The 14,902-nt window shown below is 38.4% G+C and overlaps 1 protein-coding gene across 1 annotated transcript in view; it reads right to left on the bottom strand.

The window, feature by feature from the left end:
* Positions 1-14,902, bottom strand: part of LOC123230542 (zinc finger protein 420-like) — a 133,463-nt gene that overhangs the window by 76,371 nt on the left and 42,190 nt on the right. Inside the window, exon 4 of the mRNA XM_044656675.1 lies at positions 3,713-3,719. Within this exon, the coding sequence (XP_044512610.1) occupies positions 3,713-3,719 (7 nt within the window). The remainder of the gene's footprint in view (positions 1-3,712; positions 3,720-14,902) is intronic.

Raw genomic sequence — 14,902 nt, 5'->3', positions numbered from 1 at the left:
CTTTTTAAAAAAGCCTTAACTGGGGGCAGCTGGGTAGCTCAGTGGATTGAGAGTCAGGCCTAGAGATGGGAGGTCCTAGGTTCAAACCCGGCCTCAGACACTTCCCAGCTGTATGACCCTGGGAAAGTCACTAACCCCCACTGCCCACCCTTACCATTCTTCCACCTATGAGCCAATACACAGAAGTTAAGGGTTTTTAAAAAAGCCTTAACTTCCATCTCAGAATCAATAATGTGCATTGGTTCCAAGGCAGAAGAACAGTAAGGACTAGGAAACAAGGATGACGTAACTTGCCCAGGATCATACAGCTAGAAATTTCTAAGGCCCTATTTGACCCTCGGACTTCCCATTTCTGAGACTGGCTCTCAGTCCATTGAGCCACCTCCCTGCCATCTGTCACCTGGGCTTTTGGAGGCAGCTAAGAAGCAGGAAGACTTTAGTTCAAATCTGGCCTCAGCCCTTAACCAACTGAGGGGAACCAGGCAAGTCACTTAACCTCTGCTGGGTCTGTTTCCTGATGTGTAAAATGGAGAAAATGTCATCTGTGCTCTAGGATAGTTGGGAGGATCCAATGTAAAGTGCTCTGTGGACATTAAAGCATGATATCATTGTTTATTAATGCAGGTGGAGAGGTTTCATTTCTGCACAGTATAGCCTTAGAACAGTGGTTCTTGACCTGGGGACAGCACATCCCCAAGGAGGATTGTGGGTGAATTTCAGAGGGTTCATAAATTTGCCCCCCAAAAACACATAATTTTAAAATGAATTTTTACAAGAAATTCAAGATTTCCTTCATTTTTAATAAAAAATAATACTCTAAAAGGAAATTCATAATTTTCACATATTGTCATGACACAAAAAAGATTAAGAACTGTAGTAGAAAGCTTTTTGGGCACAGAGGGATTAATTGTCTTTCCCTGGGACACATAGCCAGGATTTGGAGGCAGGACTCAGCCCCAGGTCTTCTGGACTCCAAGGCCTGCCCCCCTCTCTGCTACAGATTCTGCTTTGCTCTTGGTTTATACTTGGGACAATCACCTTTGAAGTATGTTACTCCCTTTAAGGATGTAGGTTGCCATGCCTCATTCTGGTATGTGAACTGAACAATATGCCTTCATATAAAAAGTTCTATATTGAAATCAGGAGATATGGGCATTAGTCTTAGCACAGTCCACACCCTCTCTGGGAGAATTGTGTCAGTTCTTTGTGCTTTAGAAACAAAGGGAAAGCTCTGCATCTGCTGTTCTGTCTGGTTTCAAATCCATGGAACAAGATACTCAGCATCAGAACTAAATAAGGTGGTATATTCTTGTAGACTTGTCTTCCTTGGAACAACCATGGTGATCAACCTGACAGGCAGTTCAGCAAGTACCCTTAGTTTTCTTCAGAACTACAATCAAGGACTTCTGGGTGTAAGATTGAATTTTGTCTAGTAAATGAAGTTGATAAACCCCAAGTTTATTGGTGATGACTCCTCCCAGGAACAGAGAGCAAGATGGCTACTCCCAGGCCCGAGACTCTTAGAAACACAATCTGACCACTAGATCTCAGCAACAACAGGTTTATTACAGGTGATAATTAGGATTGGGTAAGGATAGAGGGCTTGGAGTTTCCCTATCACTAATAAGTCTCTACCTGTCCCAGCCTCACTGACCTTGCAAAAGGTCTCTTTGGTCCACAACAACGTTGGAGCTATGCTAACTGCCTCTCTGCCTAAATTTCCCACCTTCCTGTCTACCTGCCCTAGTCTGATTCCATCCAAATAGTCTTTTATTGAAAGTTCAGAGCTAGCCACTGGATCAGGAGGCTAGTGCCAGGAGGGACCTAGTCACCAGAGTCTGCAGACTGAGTATACAGAGGTAACTAAGTAGTTCAGATCAATTTCACTGGTATTATCTTCTCTTGGGCATTCAGTAGATAGCAACTCGCTATCTGGGATCATACAGGAACAACCAGAACCAAAGTAGGAGAGTAGGACAGATCTCACACTAGATTGAGGAGAGAGCCAAGTCCAGAAGCTGTGTCCTTCTCCACAGCCTCCTCACTCTCCCCCCAGTTGACCATTAACCCCCTCAGATCCCTTTTCCTAGGATTCCAAGATTGCCTTCTGCACATCCTGGTGTTGCTGCATTCCATTAAACTTCTGTCTCTCCGCTCTGACCCTTTACCTTTTCCCCAAATTCCTTCTTTTCATGGGTTAAGATGGCCTCAGAGTAGAAGCAAGGCTCTTCCTCTCCTCTCCACCAAACAATATAAAGTGCCTTAAAAGGACAAAAAACCAAAATCAGATGAGCAAAGGGGTTCAACTGTAGGATGCAGTCTTGAAGGTAGGTGGGATTTGGGCATTTTCACACTATAAGGGGATAAAATAACTCCCACTGAAGTGTGAGCTTATCACCCCTCCCCACACTCCACCTACAACACCAAAGTCAGACCCAGCTCGCCAGAGTCAGAGGGAGTGTGGGGAAATCTCTGGGTTCTCCAGAGCTGACTGAGAACACCAAAGACTTACCCTGGAGAGAAACAAGACTTGGGACCCCAGGAGGCTGAGGAACATGGACCTTGGGTGCATAAATAGGGCAGAGAGGGGTGCACGCAGCAGACACCATGGAGACTTGAAAAAAGCCTCAGGGCAAAAACCACTCTGTAGTTCAATGCATAGAGAGCCTGCTCTCATCACCCAGACTTCTGGCTGGGAAGGGAAGGAAAAACCAACATAGCAATGGCCACCAACATCCAAGAAATACAATCTACAACCACCAAAAAGAACAAGAGAAAGGCATTAACCCTGGATAATTTTTATGGAGAAAAATCCAGACTACAGAGGAGACAGTAGAGGATGAGAAACATGTAAATACATCCAAACCTTCCAAAAATGGAAATTGTCACAAGCTCTTGAAGAGCTCAGATTTGAGATGATGAACCAAATTAGAAATAAAGAAGAAACTTGGCAAGAAAAGCGGGAAATAGTTAAAAAAGAAAATAACAGTTTAAAAGACAGAAACTCCCACTTGGAAAAAGAAGCCCAGAAATCAAATGAAATGATGAGTAAATTGGAGACTAGAATTAAACAGATAGAAGCTATGAAAAACAGGATAGACTAAACCAAAAAGGAACATCAAAAGATCATAGCTGAAAACCAGTCTTTAAAAACCAGAATTGGGCAAGTAGAATAGAAGCTAATGATCTCACAAGACAGTAAGAATTAATAAAGCAAAGTCAAAAGAATGACAAATAGAAGGAAATATGAAATATCACGCTGAGAAGATGATTGACCAGGAAAACTGTTCTAGAAGAGACCATTTGAGAATCATTGGTCTACCTGAAAATCTAGAAATAAACATCATATTTGACATCATTCTATAAGAAATTATCCAAGAAAACTGCCTTGATGTTCTTCAACAAGAGGGCAAAATAGACATTGAAAGGCTCCATAGAGGGGGCAGCTGGGTAGCTCAGTGGATTGAGAGCCAGGCCTAGAGACGGGAGGTCCTAGGTTCAAATCCGGCCTCAGACACTTCCCAGCTGTGTGACCCTGGGCAAGTCACTTGACCCCCATTGCCTACCCTTACCACTCTTCCACCTATAAGTCAATAGACAGAAGTTAAGGGTTTAAAATTAAAAAAAAGAAGAAGAAAGGCTCCATAGATCACCCTCTACACTAAATCCTCAAAAGACAATCCCCAGGAATGTAATTGCCAAATTTGAAAGCTTCCAAGCTAAGGAGAAAATATTATGAGAAGCCAGAAAGAGTCAATTCAGATATCAAGGAGCACCAATCAGGATTGCACAGGATATGGCAGCCTCCACACTAAAGGACCACATGATTTGAAATATGATATTCATAATGGGAAGAGAATTGTGTCTACAACCAAGGATCACCTACCAATTAAAACTGACCATATACTTCCTGGGGAAAGTATAGGCATCCAATGAAATAGAAGATTTCCAAGTATTTGTAAAGAAAAGACCAGAACTAAATGGAAAATTTGATATCCAAATACAAAAATGAAGAGAAACATGAAAAGGTAAATGAGAAAGAGAGGGGAAAACCTTTTTCTTCTTTAAGGGCTTTAATAAGGTCAAATTGTTTATATTTCTCTATGGAAAATGTTATTTGTAACTCAAAAATTGTACTCATTATTATAGCAGTTAGAAGAATTATTCATAGGTAGAGGTTGGGGTACTAAGTGGTTTAAGATGATATGCAAAAAAAGAAAAGGGAGGGGAATAGAAGATGGCATCCAAGAGAAACTTCAAGAAATAAAAAAATAGGATAATCTATATCACCCAAAGAGGCACATGGGAGGAGGAGGGGAAGAATACCATTATGAGAAGGAGAGGAAGAGAGTGCTAATAGGTAATACTTAAACTTTACTCTCAGTGGAATCAGTTCTGACAGAGAAGAGCATCTAGATCCATTAGGGTATCAAGATATATCTTACCCAACAGGGAAGTTGAGAGGGAAAAACCAAGGTGGGCAGGGTGGGGAATACAAAAAAAGAGGAAAAGAGAGGGGGGAGAGAATTTAATAGACCCTGAAAATAAGAAGAGGGGAATAAAAAGGAAGGGGGCATAAAGGGAAGCAAAATAAGGGTGGGGATTAGGGGGATTGACTAAAAGCAAACAACTGGTGTAGAAGGAAATAATTAAAGAAGAAAGGACAGGACTAGGAGAGGAAATCAAAAATTTGGGGAATACACTGGTGGTAATCATAACTCTGAATGTGAATGGGATGAACTCACCCATAAAATGGAAGCAAATGGCAGAGTGGATTATAAACCAAAATCCTACCATATGTTGTCTACAAGAAACACACATGAGGCAGGTAACACACACAGGGTAAAGGTCAAAGGCTGGAGCAAAATCTATTGGACTTCATCTGAGAAAAAAAGAAGGCAGGAGTCTCAATCATGATATCTGACAAAGTCAAAGTAAAAATAGAACTGATTTCAAGAGAAAGGAAGGTAATTGTATCCCAATAAAAGGCAGTATAGACAATGAGGAAATATCAGTACTCAACATGTATGCACCAAATGGTGTAGCATCCAGAATTCTAAAGGATAAACTAGTGGAACTTAAGGGGAAAATAAATAGTAAAACTATACTAGTGGAAAACCTGAACCTGCCTCTATCAGCTCTAGATAAATCAAAACAAAAAATAAATAAGAAAGAGGTAAGAGATATGAATGTAACCTTAGAAAAATTAGAGTTAATAGACATGTGGAGACACATAAATACAGACAAAAAGGAATACACATTCTTTTAAGAAGCATATAGTAGATTCACAAAGATTGACCATGTAGTAGGGCATAAAAACATGGCAAACAAGTGCAAAAGAGCAGAAATAATAAATGCAACCTTTTCAGATCATAAAGCAATAAAAATAATAATTGGTAAGGGTACATGGAGAGGCAAATCAAAAATTAATTGGAAATTAAATAATATGATTCTCCAAAATAAGTTACTTAAAGAACAAATCATAGAAACAATTAATAATTTCATTGAAGAGAATGACAATGATGATGAGACACCCTACCAAAATCTACGGGATGCAGCCAAAGCAGTATTCAGGGGGAAATTTATATCTTTGAGTACATATATCAACAAATTAGGGAGGGCAGAGGTCAACTAATTGGGCATGCAAATTAAAAAAAACTTGAAAAAGAACAAATTAAAAATCCCCACATGAAAACTAAATTAAAAATCCTAAGAATTAAAGGAGAAATACATAAAACTTAAAGTGAAAGAACTATTGAATAAGACTAGAAGCTGGCACTTTGAAAAAATAAAATAGACAAAGTACTGGTTAATCTAATTCAAAAAAGGAAAGAAGAAAACCAAATTAACAGTATCAAAGATGAAAAGGGAGATGTCATCTCTAACAAAGAGGAAATTAAAGCAATCATTAAAAAACATTTTGCCCAAATATATGGCAATAAATACAGCAATCAAGGTGATATGGATGAATATTTAGAAAAATATAAATTGTCTAGATTAACAGAAAAAGAAATAGAATACTTAAGTAAAAATATTGAACAAGACATCAAAGAACTCCCTAAGAAAAAACCCCAGGGCCAGATGAATTCACAAGTGAATTCTATCAAACATTCAAAGAACAACTAATTCCAGTACTATACAAACTATTTGACAAAATAAGCAAAGAAGACATGCTACCAAATTCCTTTTATAACACAAATATGGTACTGATTCAAAAGCCAGGCAGATCAAAAACAGAGAAAGGAAACTACAGACCAATCCCCTTAATGAACATAGATGCAAAAATGTTAAATAGAATACTAGCAAAAAGACTCCAGAAAGTGAACACAAAGGTTATTCATTAAGATCAGGTGGGATTTATACCAGGAATGCAAGGATGGTTCAATATTAGGAAAACCATTCACATAATTGACCATATCAACAAGCAAACCAACAAAAACCACATGATTATCTCAATAGATGTAAAAAAAAGCCTTTGACAAAATACAACACCCATTCCTATTGAAAACACTAGAAAGTATAAGGATAGAAGAGCCTTTCCTAAAAATAATAAATGATATATATTTAAAACCATCAGCAAGCATCATTTGCAAAGGGGATAAATTAGAAGCCTTCCCAATAAGATCAGGAGTGAAACAAGGATGCGCATTATCATGTCTATTATTTAACATGGTACTAGAAACACTAGCGGTAGCAATTAGAGAAGAAAAAGAAATTGCAGGTATTAAAATAGGCAATGAGGAGACCAAGCTATCACTCTTTGCAGATGATATGATGGTCTATTTAAAGAATCCTAGAGAATCAACTAAAAAGATAGTGGAAATAATCAATAACTTTGGTAAAGTTGCAGGATACAAAATAAACTCACACAAATCATTAGCATTTCTATATATTTCTAACACATCCCAGCAGTAAGAGTTAGAAAGAGAAATTCCATTTAAAATCACCCTAGACAATATAAAATATTTAGGATTCTAGTTGCCAAGACAAACACAGGAATTATATGAACACAACTACCAAATGCTCTCCACACAATTAAAACTAGATCTAAAAAATGGGAAAAACATAAATTGCTCATGGGTAGGATGAACTAACATAATAAAAATGATAATCCTACCCAAATTAATTTACTTATTCAGTGCCATACCTATCAAACTACCAAGTACCTTTTTTACAGAATTAGAAAAACTATAACAAAGTTCATTTGGAAGAACAAAAGACCAAGAGTATCAAGGGAAATAATGAAAAAAAGTGAAGTATAGGGTCCTAGCAGAACCAGATCTTAAACTGTACTATAAAGCAGTGGTCATCAAAACAATATGGTAATAGCTAAGAGACAGAAGGGATGATCAGTGGAATAGGCAGTCTATGATAAACCCAAAGATCCCAGTTTTGGGGACAAAAATCCAGTATTTGACAAAAAAATTGGTGGTAAAATTGGAAAACAGTATGGGAGAGATTTGGTTTAGATCAACATCTCACACCCTACACCAAGATAAGTTCAGAATGGGTGAATGACTTGAATATAAAGAAGGAAACTATAAGAAAATTTGTTGAACACAGAATAGTATACCTCTCAGATCTTTGGGAAAGGAAAGATTTTAAGACCAAGAAAGGGTTAGAAAAAATTACAAAATGTAAAATAAATAACTTTGATTACATTAAATTAAAAAGGTTTTGTACAAACAAAACCAATGCAACCAAAATTAGAAGGGAAGCAACACCATTGGGAATAAAATCTTTATAACCAAAACCTCTGACAAAGGTTTCAAATTTATAAGGAGCTAAATCGATTGTACAAAAAATGAAGCCATTCCCAATTGACAAATGGGCAAGGGATATAAATAGGCAATTTTCAGATAAGTAAATCAAGACTATCAATAAGCACATGAAAAAGTATTCTAAATCTCTTATAATTAGAGAAATGCAAATCAAAACAACTCTGAGGTACCACCTCACACGTATCATATTGGCTAACTGCAAAGTGGTGAATGTTGGAGGGGATGTGGCAAAATTGGGACATTAATACATTGCTGGTGGAGTTGTGAATTGATGCAAACATTCTTGATGGCAATTTGGAATGATGCCCAAAGAGTGCTAAAAGACTGCCTGCCTTTTGATCCAGCTATACCACTGCTGGGTTTATACCCCAAAGAGATCATAAGGAAAAATACTTTTACAAAAATATTTAGCCGTGCTTTTTGTGGTGGTGAAAAAATGGAAAATTGGGGGATGCCCTTCAATAGGGGAATGACTGAACAAATTGTGGTATCTGTTGGTGATGGGATTCTATTTGCTCAAAGGAATAATAAACTGGAGGAATTTCATGTGAACTGGAATGACCTCCAGGAACTGATGCAGAGTGAAAGGAGCAGAACCAGGAGAACATTGTATAGAGAGTGATGCACTGTGGCACAATCAAATGTAATGGACTTCTCTACTAGCAGCAATGCAAAGTTCTAAAATTAATTCTCTACTCATCCTTGGTTGGCATGTTTCATTGACAATGGTTCCAGTCACCAGGTATTCTTTAGAAGCCAAACCAATGCATTCCCTAAAAGAGTGAACAGTTGTAAATATTATCTCTCCCACCCACAGGAATTCTCTTCCCTCCTCACCTATCCTTGAATGAAAATCACCCCATGTAGCGCCCAGTAGTGAGAGTGGACCCCAATAAAATCAGAGCCATCAGCTAACTAGAGCCAGGCATGTATGATCTCACCCAAAGCACCTGAGAATTTCTTTGCTGTTCTTGGCTTGTTCTACTCACTAAAGCAAACATTTCCCTGAGAAACTCTGTTAGATGGTGTTATGTGGGTAATTTGAGGAAAGGTGTTTGGGATAAGGGAATTGAAAGGAAGATGTTGGAGACTTGCTAAGTGGGTAATCTCGGTTACAGGTAGGCTGGGATTAAAGGAGATTCAGGGTATAATAGGACTGAAGTCAGGAGTATAACACAGAAGGGAAACAGAGATCTTTTAGGGAGAAGAGAAGTTAAACTAAACAGACAAACACAGCAGGCTTACAGACTGGGACTTAGACTCAAACACAAGCTGAGGGAAATAGACTAGACTGAAATTAACAAACAGGCTTTAGTTAATTTCACAGGAAGGGACCTGTTTTGAAGTAACACCTTCCTTCAAGATGGATGCCCCAGCTTCCCTCTAAGCCCAGAGTATGTTGTCTCTTTCCCTCTTCTTCCCTCTTGATAACTAACAGACAAATTACACTAATAGGGCTATTGAAACACAAAAGGGTTTATTTTGTTTGAAGGATGTTTGTTAGGAAGGTGGATCAAAGGAAAGCCCTATCAGTTGTCTCAGGAACCTCAGGTGGGGGAAGGGAAGTAAAGATGGAGTCTGAGTAAGGACCTGCCTTTAAACTCACTTTACAAAATGCTATGGCTATCTAAAGGGAATAAATGATGATTTGACTAACTATAACTAATGCTGTCAATTAGATAACTCTTCACAGATTTAACTCCTCTCTAATTACTCTCCTTATTAACTTCACAGACACTAAGGTAAGGGAGGGAAGGCAGTGTTGGTATTAGGAAAGGAAGATATAAAGGGTTTATCTAAAATAATAATTTCTTAAGTAAATATATCAAAGCTAGGCTAAATTTCAATATTAAAGCTAGGTAATCAAAGCAGCTCGCTCATTGACCACCTCCCTCTACGGAAGATCCAGTCAACTGCCTTTCCTCCTCAAGATTCCAAAACCTAACAGCTTTTGGAACTCAACCAAAGCTAGAAAAACACTATATGACCCCAATTCTGTATACTACAATGGTTCCACACTGACATATCAAATAATTATCCTATAGAAAGTCCTTTTGAGAATCACTGAAGTAATTCATATCCATTATCCTGATCTTGTAAATCAGTACTTATTATTGTCTCTGCATGACAATTACCTAATTTCTTTACCTATGTCATTTACCCTATAAATTGTAGACCCCAACCCATTAAACTTTGTCACCACTCTAAAAGATTGTCTGTGTGGTTCTTGGTCCGTATGGACCCTTCTGTAATCCCAGGACACATCCCTCCTACCCTGGTTCAGGCAACCTGTGAGCTTTTTTCCAGAGCTGGCATCTGAAAAACCCCTTCCAGTAAAAATCAATCCCTTCATTCTCCATTTTCACTCACAATATGCAAGAGTAGATTTCTCTTCAAAATTCCTTCCTTTCTGATAAGATTATTTTCTTCCCAGTTACTCACCTCCATCTTAAATCAGCCCATCTCCAAGTCACTCATCAATATCAGACTTCTAACTAGAATTCACCCATTTTGGGTCTTAATCCTCACCTTTGCCTTTCAACTGAACTGACCCCTTTCCCTTGGGATCTCCATCTCCAGTCCTACCTTGGTCGTCTGCTCCTGAACTTTCTATTCAAAAAGGAACCAGACATTCTGTGCTGTCTCAGCTCTACCATATCACAAAATCCACCTGCCAGTATACCTAGAAGCCAGCTGCCTTTGTTCAGTAGGGTGAGAATAAATTTTCCCAACTGGCTTTAAAACCAAATGTATGCCCGACCTACTTGTAACTTTAATACACATCATTAACGTTTTCAACATCCTTTTCTTAAATCTAGATAATCCACAAACATATCAAACCCTCATTTTAACACGGGCTGATTTCCTAGATGGATACTAATGCTGAAAATTTAACATTTCCATTGAGAGGCAGGCATAGTCTGATGCCAGCACACTCTCATGTCCTCTCTCTAGACTCAGTCCCACAAGGACAGTAGTGATGTCAGGTACATGATCTGGCAGTGAGTCGCTATCCCCAGGGGTGTGGCTTCATGTTAGATACTGACTGACCTTCCATGGCGGTGGCTGTTCTACTGCTTGGGCAGTGAGGTTACTCTGGGTCTATATCACTCCAGGAACCCAACCTTAAACGGTCCTGTGCCAGATGGCTCACCAGGGAAGCCCCTTGTGGACACCTACCAGTAGGAGTGGAAATCTCTCCCTCCGGGCACTGGGAACAGCTGAAGCAGCAGACGGGCTCGCCCTCTTTCATTGTCTTCTGGTATCCAGGATGGCAGTTGTCACTGCACACAGAACGGGGGACCTAAGCCATTGTAGGAGAGTGGAAAGTCAGTGCTAACTAGAGAAGTATCTATAGTGGGTGATGGAACAGGTTTCTTCACCTGAAAGCAACTTCTCTAAAGCAACTCTGATCGTTTTATCTGGATATCAGTAATGGAATGTTCAAGGGTCTTATCTCTTTTCTTTTCAAGATCTCAAAGCCCTTAATATGTTTATTTTCTTTTTTTCTGTTCAGTAATATTTTGGTTTTTCCCAATTACAGTAAAAAGCAATATCTAACATTAAATTTCTAAGAGTTCCCAATTCTCCCTTTCCCTTCTTCTCCTCCCCTTTCCCTGAGGCTCTAAATAATTTTGAAATGTTATACATATACGATCATAAAAAACACTTTTCCATATTCCTCATGTTGTGGAAGAAGTCACACATCACACACACACACACACACACACACACACACACACACACACACACCATGAAGAAAACAAGGTGAACATAGTATGCTTTAATCTGGGTCCAAACTCCATCCGTCTTTCTCTGGGAGTGGATAGGACTTCTCATGATAAAGTTTTTGGAGTTGCCTTGGATCGTTGTATCGCTGAGCAGAGCTGAGTCATTCCCCGTTGATTGTGCTACAATATCACTGTTATTGTGTACAGTGTTCTGCTTCTGCTCATTCTACTTTGTTTCACTTCACAGTAAGTCTTCCGAGGTTTTCCTGAAATCCTTCTGCTCATCATTTCTTGTAGCACGGCAGAACTCCATTACAAGCAGAGAGCCCACCTTGCTCTGCCATTCCTCAGTGGATGAGCACCCCTTCAGTTTCTAATTCTTTGCCATGACAACAAGAGCTGTTATCAGTATTTTCATAAAAATAGAGGTTCTCTTCCCTTCTTTGGTGTCCTTGGGATCCAGCATTTGGGGTATTATTGCTGGACCAACGGGTATGCACAGCCTTACAGCCTTTTAAGGGCGGCCAAATGGCTCTTCAGAATGGAAGTATCCGTTTACAACTCCACCAACAGTGCATTAACATCCCCAATTGCCCAAATATCCTCCAACATTTATCATTTTTCTTTTCTCTCAGATTAGCCAATCTGATAGGTGTGAGGTAGTAATAGTTATTTTCATTTGTATTTCTCTAATCAATAGTGATTTGGAGTATTTCTAACATGACTTTAGAGAACAGGTTTCTTTACCTGAAAGCTTTCCGTTCATATCGTTTGACCATTTATAAATTGGGGAACAATTTGTATTATCATAAATTTAACTCAGTTCTCTATAAAAATGAGAAAAAAGGCCAGAGACATTTGCTATATAAAATTTAACCCGGTTTTCCATTTTCCTTCTCATCTTAGTTGTATTGATTTAGTTTGTGCAAAAATTCTTTAATTTAATGTAATTATAATTATCCATTTTATATCAGATAATGCTTTCTAGATTTCATCATAAATTCTTCCTTTATCCGTAAATCTCAAAAGTAAACTATTCCATGCTTCCCTAATTTGTAAATGAAATCATACTTTACATCTGAATCATGTGACCATTTTGGCCTTATGGCTTTTACTATGAAATGTTGGTCAATATCTAGTTTCTGCTCTGCTCTTTTCCAGTTTTACCAGCAGATTTTGTCAAAGAGTAAATTCTTGTCCTAAAAGATTGAATCTAAATTACTGTGCTCATTTGTGACTATGTTTTAGGTATCTAATTTATTGCATTGATCCATGATTCTATTTCTTATCCAGGACCAGATTGTTTTGATAATTACAGCTTTATGACACAGTTTGAAATATGGTATGGTTTGGCCACCTTCCTTCATGGTCCCCCCCTCATTTCCCTCTATATTCTTGACTTTATATTCTTCCAAATAAAATTTATTGTTCTTTTTTCTACCTCTACAAAAATATTTTGATAGTTTGGTTATGGTATGGCACTGTACAGATAAGTTAATTTAGGCAGAATTGTCATTTTATTTTATTGGCTTCTACCTATGAGCAAAATGGTTTCCCAATTGTCTAGATGTGTCTTGATTTGTATGAAAAAGTGTCTTGTAATGATGTTCATATAGTTCCTGAATTTGTCTTGGCAGGTAGGTATTTTATCTAGTCAATATTTATTTTAAGTAGAATTTCTCTTTCTATCTCTTGCTAATGGGCATTTTTAGTAAGATGTAGAAATGCAGATGATTTATGTGGATTTATTTTGTATTCTGTAACTTTACTAAAGTTTTAAGCATTTCAATTAATTTTTTAATTCCTTTATTATCATATCATCTGGAAAGAGTGATAGTTTAACTTCCACATTGCCTATTCTAATTCCTTCAATTTCTTTTTTTTCTCTTATTGATATATCTAGCATTTCTATCATTACATTGAATAATAGTGGTAATAATGGACTTTTTGCTTCCAGCCTGACCTTATCAGAAAAGTCTAGCATATCTGATAAGATCTAGCTTAATACAATTATAAATGTTTCTTGATGGTTTTGTATAGATACTACTTATCCTTTTAAGGAAAACTCTACTTATTACTATGCTCTCTAGGGTTCTGAATAAGAATGCGTTTCAAAACCATTTTCTGCATCTATTTAAATCATTGCATGATTTCTGATTTTAGTCATAGATATTGTCAATTATCCCAATAATTTATTTAAATTTAATTAACCCTGCATTCCTGTTCAGATTTGAATTCTTCAATAGCTAGTGACCAGTTTTCATTATTTTGGGAAGGTTTGAATATGATTACTTGTTTGTTCTCCTCTGTTGTCTGGATTTTTTCTATGTAAAAGTTGTTGAATGTTACAGAGTTCTTCTTGATAATCTTTCTCTTCTGGGGTTCCCAATTTTGGCTTGCCATTGTTAGACCTGCACCTTCTGTGCTTTATCCTCACACTCAGGGTCTGTCTGCACTCTCTAGGATCCTGAGGTCTCAGGTCTCATTGTTCTCGGGGGTCGAGCCTCCTGGTCGTCTCTGGTCTGCCTCTCTGCCCAAGGCTCCTTCAGCAGTCTCAGGGCGCTGCTTCCACAGCCATGCTCCCATCTGCACAGGGTTCCCACTTGAGGTCCAAGCCTGTGCTCGAGATCCTTGTCCACGCCTAGGGCAATGCCTTCACCCGCACAGGGGCTCAGGGTCTGTATTCAAATTCCATGTGTGTTCTTTAGCCTCTTGGAGTCCTAAGTCTTGCTCTCAGGAACAAGCCCTGGAGCTGCCAATGATTTAATGGGTGCCCCAAACCTGCTTTCACTTTTGTACGCTGGCCTTGGCGTTGTATGTGGTGTGAGGGGTGGGGGAGGGTCTTCCTCTGCTCGCGTTTTAGTGAGAGCTGTTTCACCCCTTTATAGTGTGGAAATGCCTAGATTCCATGTACCTTCAATGCTGCGCCCTGTTGTGGGGTCCCTTCGTTCATCTGGATTTGTTTTTATGTCCCCTTGAGGAGTCCTGAATGCTTCAGTTAGGAGGGATCGAGCAGCTGCTCCTTACTCTGCCGCCATCTTAACCAGCAGATTCATCTATTTCTGAAAGAGGTAAGTTGACATCTTCCACTAATATAATTTTGCTATTTCTTGCAGTAACTCATTTCATTTTTCCTTTAAGAATTTGGATTCTATGCCATTTGGTGGGTATATGTTTAATACTGATATTACTTCATTGTCTATGGTACATGTTATCAAGATGTAGTTTCCTTCCTTATCTGTTTTAATTAGATCTATTATTGCTTTTCCTTTGTCTGAGATCATGATTACTTTCCCTGTTTTTTTTTTTCACTTCAGTTGAATTCTGCTCCAATCCCTTGCTTTTACTCTGTGTGTCTCTTTCTACTCAAATATGTATCATGTAAACAAC

The sequence above is a fragment of the Gracilinanus agilis genome, chromosome 1 (genome assembly GCF_016433145.1).
Source record: "Gracilinanus agilis isolate LMUSP501 chromosome 1, AgileGrace, whole genome shotgun sequence".
NCBI lineage: Eukaryota > Metazoa > Chordata > Mammalia > Didelphimorphia > Didelphidae > Gracilinanus > Gracilinanus agilis.
The sequence above is the reverse complement of the archived record's forward strand: the minus strand, read 5'-3'. Positions and strand labels throughout refer to the sequence as shown.